The following is a 7,194-nucleotide window of genomic DNA, read 5'->3' as shown; positions in this document are numbered from 1 at the left end:
AAACTTCAGGTAGCCCACAGAATCGGGCTATACTATCCCGATAGGGATCAATCGGGTTGGCCTACCCCGATTTCGTCTAATCGGGTTTCGTTTCCCCGACGATGTATTATTTATGCAAATTATCAAAAACGAATATTATTTCTGAAAATAAAGAAAAAAATGTATTATAAAAAAAAATGGCGCAAGCAAGCAACAGACAAACGGACAGCACTAGTGCTGCTGCCTCCTCTTTTTTTTCCCGAAACACAGCACAGATGCTGCTAGTGCATAACTGGATATATATGCCACAAGTGACCAAGAAAGCATCCATCTTTTTCCCTACCCAGAGAAAGTAGCCACTCACTGGTCAATTCCGCTGATTACCCGGAGAGAATCATCATTATCGCGTCGTCCTAAAGACCAGCAGCAGCCTGGAGTGGCGAGGAATATATTCAGCTCTGAAGCAGGTTTCTTAGCAAGACCACAGCAAAAACGCATGAACAAAACCAACTCGATTTGACTGCATGCCCTCATCCACGCCAAACTGGAATAACTGAATGATGGTGATGCATCAACATTGACAGAGCAACGGAATAACCGAATAACAGAAAGTAAAGAACAGCGTGATGGCAAAGCATCCAAGGATCATATATCAGTTGCACACAGTACATAAGTGGAGCATAGGTCTCTAGGACAGGGGAACAAACACGCATAGGTCATGATAAATGCCTCAATTGCAACAACCTGCCTCAATTGCAACGATTGGCATTGGACAGGCAAAATTGTGGGGCTTATTATTGTGTTCCTCCTAGTTGCCACGCCTACCCCGGCCACGACCGCCACGGTAGCCGCCTCCACCTCGGCCACCACCACCACCTCGGCCTCCTCCTCCTCTTCCACCACTGCCCCTGTAGTGGCCACCACCACCACCCTTATTGCCATTTGACTTCTTGCCAATCTTCAGGTCCTCAGGGAGAGGAAGTATGTTGTCGACGCACTTGCGGAAGCTGAAATCGTCAGCAGAGCCATCAACCCTGCGAACGAAGAAACAACGGCTCTGCCACACCGGGTGGTTGCGGATCTCAAAGGCTTCAATGCCTCCTCCAATCTTCTTCTCGGGCTCAGCATGGCCTTTCTTCACCAGGTCCTCCAACACCATTTGCTCATACTGCAAAGCGTAAGATGCAAATTAGCACTCTGCCTCACAATGCAGATGACAATAATGAACTGTCAACTGGAAAATTGAAGCTTGAAGAGCATACAATACATCATAGGCATCTCAAAAGTATGAAGTATAGCTCCCATAAACTAACATAATCCTAAAATGTGGTCAATATGTTAAATTGCATATAAGCAGGTCAAGGGCCAGCCAATTCGAAGTTTCTAAATCAATTTAAACAAGATTACGCCAAAACAACAGATAGACCCAATTCACTTGATTATCATATCATATCATGCCATGCCATGCTGAAGCTATAAGAGTAAATAGCTCACAAGTCTAGCAATGTCAAACAAGAAGGGCAAAAATTTCCATGTCCAATGCATAGCCACCTAGGACCTAAAAACTTGGAAGGTAAGTTAACAATGCTGAGGTAATGGTTTAGATTTTTTTATTAACTCAATATTAACACCAAACCCTTACCAAAAAGAGCATGGCCATGGCACAACCAAACTGAAACTAGCAGTTTATGGCCTACAAAGCACTTGCAGGGAAATGAAGTAGTGAACCAAAGTCTAGCAATGCACACGACATGAAGGGCAACAAAATCCCTGTCCAATGCATAGCCACATAGAAACTAAAAACTTGGAAGGTGAGTTAATAATGCTGAGGCGATGGTTTACATATTTTGTTAACAACTCAATACTAACACTAAGCCCTTACCAATGCACAACCAAATTGAAACACGCAGTTTATGGCCTACAAAGCACTTGCAGGGAAATAAAGTAGTGAACCAAAGTCCCAGCTAGATATCCTTCAGACTGGTAGCGATGTCAACTTCAAATAAAAACATATCAAGGAAGAATTATATCGACCTAATGAGGTTTTCAGTCTTGACTGGAGCTACTTGTCACTGTCATATCAAAGGTAACGATGAACAGATTACTTAACATAAACTTGGGGCAAATACAACATGAAAATAAAACTACATATGCAGCAAAAACAAACACAAAACCACTCAATGAAAATTCACACATGGAAGCCCAATAAATCCAGCCAAAGACCAAAGCCCTTAATTACAAATGTCTAATGTAACTGTATATGAGAAATAAGAAACAGCAGTAAAATAAGTAAAAGATCAACCATGCTTAATCCAAGCACACCAGAACATTGAAACTAATCAAATCAAACCAATAGGTTGCTACTGTGCAGGCAGGACTAACATTACATAAGACTGAACATTTGAGGATACCAAATAGCATTGGAATGCACATAAGCAAACCCTAAAACTTCAATCTTTTCTAGCAGAATAGCGTCCAAAACGGCAACGAACTCACTCAAATTAGAATGCTGTGAGGCCTAAGCATCGCATATAATTAGCTCCAACTTACAACAACACGCCCAACCTTCACTACTGCAAACTTGCAACCTTCGCAGCCCATGCATGAGTCCTATTAGATTACTTGGAGCAAATCAAGCAAATAAGGCTTTGCCTAATCCGGGTCCAGGCACCATGAACTCCTTGAACTAATCAAATCAACCTACCAGCTTCACACTGCCAATAGTCTACAAACTCGTAAGATTAAACTGACTACAAACACATAGCACATCACTGTAAAAGCTTAACAATATGTCAATATGTAACCGCATCAGCGCGAGGCCAGATAACCCTGACGGCCTCACCTTGTTGAAATCAAGCTGCGGCGACCACGAGTGGAGAAGCGCGAAGAAATAGTCGAACATGTCGACGGCCGAGGCGAACTCCTTGGGGCCCAACTTCACGGGCTTCCCTTCATCTGCCTTGGCCCCCTCGTCCTCCTCCCCCTTCACCGCAGCATCCTCCGCCTCCTTCGCATCTTCCTCCACCTTCGCCTTCTTGGCAGGCGCTTCCTCCGCCGCCTCGGTCGCGGCGGCGGCGGCGGCGGCGGCGGAGTCGTCCGCCTCCTCCCGCTCCCTCTTCAGGCTAGGGTTCGCCTCCGGGGCCTCGGTTTCCATGGCTGTTGCTGCGGCGGCGGGTGCCTCGGGTTCAGCCATGGCCGGAGATGGGTGTGGGGGTAGAGGGTAGCCGGAGATCGACGGCTCAGGGCCGGCTCTAGGATTTCGAAGGCCCCAGGGCAAGTTCTATCAATGGGCCCAAGGGAGAAAAAATCAATTGCATAAATGCATGGTTATTTTTTGTGAGCTATTTAACACAAATAATTTTTTAGTCGCATCAAAATTTCGATAAATTTTCTTGCCTTCATCTCAAACCATTATAGAAGCTACAGTGAAATAAGTAAGAGAAATAGGGTGAGGAAAAACCTCCAAGCCTCAAGTAATCAATTAATCATGAGAAATAAGCTGAAATTGACCAAGAACGGACAAACCGAACGGAAGCATTTGCAGCCTCACATTGCTGCGGAAAGAAAGAACAAACAGTCACATTGTTGTATAAAGAAAGATCAAACAGTCAGAAATTGATAATTTTGATTAAACACGAAAACCTAGAGTCAGCTAGCAGGGTCTTGTTGAGTTTTCGATCCGAGATTTACCTGCTGATCTTGATCTCTCCCTAATCCCATGAACCTATGCCTCGGTCTCAGACTATTCGAGATTTACTAGTGGTGCTTCATTAGCCGAATAGGGATTAGGGATTTCAGGCATGAGGCAAGGGAAGGTGAGGCGAAAGGCGACCTCCGTGCTTAATTAGATTGAGGGAAGTCAATCCGAGCGATCGATTCCTGGAAGCCTGGCCTAGCTGTGCATGAAAACATGGGCATCTTCTTTTTTTCCTTCTACTCTACCGTAGTTAGTATATGCAGCAGATATGGGCCCCTACATTCGATGGGCCCCAGGCCGTCGCACCTCTTGCCCTGGGCCAGAGCCGGCCCTGCTCGGACGGGGAGGCGGAGGCGGTGGCGGTGGCTGCGGCGTGTTTGTAGGGTTTTGGGGGTTCTGTGTGGAGAATCGAGTGCTTAGAGCATCTCCACTGGTTGGCGATCCCCAGGCCCCAAATCCGGCGATATTTTCATCCGAATTGGAGGAAAATTTGGTCTGGGGAGCGTCGAAGTTCCAGCTGCCCCCCCCCGGTAAGAAACCCCCACCCTCGATCATTTGACATATTTCAAACAAATTCGACATAAAATTTAACAAGTTCGGCGAACAAGAGTCAGGAAATTGCTGAAACAAATTCGGCGAATATCAGTACAATGTTTAACAAGTGCTGAAACAAATGAAGCACACAATTTCACAAGTTTTGAAACAAATTAAGACAGACTAATTGGCGTCGGCGTTGGCGTTGCCTCGGAGCGTCTATATGTACTCCACCAGATCATCTTGCAGCTGTTGATGCATTGTAGAGTCTCGAATCTCCTGGCGCATAGCAATAAAGGCGGCCCATGATGTCGGCATCTGGTGATTAGGTTGTGCAAGAGGACCCTCTCTCTCATATGGTGCTTCTTGCTCAGACAGAGGAACCGGATGTTTTGATCATTTTCAATAATCATATTGATGTATATTGCGTATACGTGGCTATAACCTACTTGGACAAATCTCATGTATGTCGGTTTCCTTTTGTGAAGTAACACACCATCATACACACATGCGTGCTCACGCTAACACGCCTCCTGATCATTCAGCCTAACCTTAGGTTCTCATTAAGGCATAATATTCTTTAGTGGAATTCATGGATATTAAGGTGCATGTGGTGACTTCATCAATCTCAAGACCCGCTGAATCAGTTTTTTTTAACTCATTTTCTCGAAGGTGTTTATAGAGTATGTATTATATCATTATGCATGTGATTTAGTATTATGAGTCTATTATTTCGTTATTTGTTGAATGGAGAAAACACGCTCCATATTAATATTCATCAACATCCGCACTCGCATCCGTATTTATTTTAAAAATATGAGAATGGATATAAGAAGAACACTATTCAATCCGCACCCAATCAATTTCCACCCTTAGTCAAACCTAATCACAATGTGAAATTAGTCCTGCAACTACGCCTGGCCTGTAAATCAATCTCTTGCAAGTTGCAAGCTGCAGAACAGTCAAATGAACCACACCAGTAAAACAGTTGCCAGCAAATTAATTCCCTAGTCGTATCGACACGTATACAGTAGAAACACAGCACACACCACACGTGACATAGTCCGATGCCACTTCCCATTATTTCACACACTAGAAAATTGAGCCACAAATCATCAATTAACAAGAAGACGACGCCAGCGCGCGTCGAGATTAATTAATAAACTAATTTCATGCATGGAGACGCTAAACTTCGTGTCGCGCGCCACAAATCTCAGTTGCAGGACTCGCGCGCGAATCCCACCCGGGAGTTGGCGGCGTCGAAGACGACCCTGACGTTCTGCTGCTGCAGGTTGGCGATGCCGATGACGTTGACGACGGCGTTCACGTTCTGCGGCGCCTCGGCCATGGCCAGGCACGCGAGCGGCGTGGCGCTGCTGTGGATGAGCGTGTTCTCCATCGGCAGCGCCAGGTCCACGCCGCCGTCCATGTGGATGGTCACGGCCGGCGCGCCCCCGGCAGCCACCTCGTCGGTGTTGAATCACGTGTCGAAGGCACCCAGCGACGTGTACCCGCTCGGAGCAGCCACGTGGCGGCGGAACTCCTCCCGCAGCGCCGCGTACACGGGCGCCGTCCACCGCGTGATCATCGTGCCTGAGTCGATCACCGTGTCGGCGCCGGTGCTGGGGTCGAACGCGAACGACCCTGCGGGGACCTTCACGGGGGACCGGCCCACGCTGAGCCCGGTCACGTTCACGTATTACAGCGACGAGCGGTGCGGGTTCTTCATCATCGGCGTGTACCTGGCGCGCGTGGGCTGGCCGGCGGCGCCCAACCGGAGGGAGCCGGAGAAGTAGTAGGACTTGTAGCTGTTGAAATATTGGGCCCACTTTTAGTGGCCCAAATTAGATTTCAGTTTTTCCTATAAATCTCAAAGCCCACTTAGTGGCAGCCTTGTGAGTTTGAGCCCAAGTTGGTGGTAGCTCACTAGGGAGTGGCAAGAGGTGGGAAGTTTAGTCCCACATGGAAAGTTGGGAGGAAGTTAGACCACCTTATAAGATGGGTTGTTCCACCACTGGTAAGTGAGTGAGAATAGGAGTGCTACACGCGCGCTCCTCCTCCTCCTCGCTCGTCTCGTCTCGACACGTCACGACACGCTCGTGGTGAGTGGATTGAGTCTCGAGCCGAGACTTTCCTTACTTTTTGCAGCTCAGGAAAACGAACAGAGTCCTAGACGGACGCGTCACAGTTAGTCGGTTCGGGTCGCTCCCGGATCGTGGGCTATCCGTAATCGACTCGGGTTTCCGAGCCTATATAATCTCCCGCCCGGCTACCGCAGTAAACACATCCAATACACGAGTTAGGGTTTCCACCTCTCTCCGCTTGCGCCGCCATCGTAGCCTACTCCATCCCGTGAGCCGACGTGCATCGGCGAACGGGAGAGCAGAGTCTCCGGAACCGCTCGTCCTTGCGATCTCGTACGGGAGAGGGCGGATTAGGTTTTTGGGAAGCGCTCGCGCGACTCGCTCAAGTTCTTCATCACGGGTCGCCTTCCGTCCAAGTCGGGCGGTGCTGCTCTACCGTCGTCTTCAACGCCGTCTACTTCGACCCGTCGTCCCCGTCGTCAACAACGTTGTCATCAACAACGTTACCGCTGCGACATCATCCGCTACACCTCCACCGCCACCTCCACCGGATCGGTACGTGCGACATATCTCGATCTGTTTAGCGATGGATGCTTTACCGTTTGCGCTGCTCGCTACTCATGTTGATTAATGCATCTAGTATGTTTGAGTTTCACATGTTAGTAGTTGCTGCCATCATGTTTTATATTCGGAATTAATCATGGAAATTGTGCCTAATTATCCAACAATCCAAAAACCTAATTGTAGGCAATTTCCGAGTTAACAATGGCTGGTTTTGTTGATGCACTCGAGGCCGGATAAGTTCACCGGTGTGCACTTTAAGAGGTGGCAAGTTAAGGCCACGCTCCGGCTTACTCATCTCGAAAGTGTTCGAAGTTAGTGATGGTTTACCCGAAGGAA

General features: G+C 47.7%; 1 protein-coding gene across 1 annotated transcript; it reads right to left on the bottom strand.

Annotated features, from left to right (window-relative positions):
* Positions 1 to 591: 591 nt before the first annotated feature.
* On the bottom strand, positions 592 to 3,238 carry LOC124655412 (protein EMBRYO DEFECTIVE 514-like). Its single transcript, XM_047194339.1, has 2 exons — positions 2,822 to 3,238; positions 592 to 1,147 (listed from the first exon to the last, which is right to left on the bottom strand). Exons 1-2 carry the CDS (start codon positions 3,170 to 3,172, stop codon positions 788 to 790), a joined length of 711 nt encoding a protein of 236 aa, XP_047050295.1. The 5' UTR covers positions 3,173 to 3,238; the 3' UTR covers positions 592 to 787.
* Positions 3,239 to 7,194: the final 3,956 nt, after the last annotated feature.

The sequence above is a fragment of the Lolium rigidum genome, chromosome 1, assembly GCF_022539505.1.
Source record: "Lolium rigidum isolate FL_2022 chromosome 1, APGP_CSIRO_Lrig_0.1, whole genome shotgun sequence".
NCBI classification, from domain to species: domain Eukaryota; kingdom Viridiplantae; phylum Streptophyta; class Magnoliopsida; order Poales; family Poaceae; genus Lolium; species Lolium rigidum.
Note: the sequence above shows the minus strand (reverse complement) of the source record. Positions and strands in the feature narration are given on the sequence as shown.

What these genes read in the sequence shown, in the direction of transcription:
- LOC124655412 (XM_047194339.1), bottom strand. Translation starts at nt 3,172, where the DNA reads ATGGCTGAACCCGAGGCACCCGCCGCCGCAGCAACAGCCATGGAAACC. An exon ending in CGCAGCTTGATTTCAACAAG is followed by an intron (nt 1,148 to 2,821) that starts GTGAGGCCGTCA and finishes TACGCTTTGCAG; the next exon opens with TATGAGCAAATGGTGTTGGA.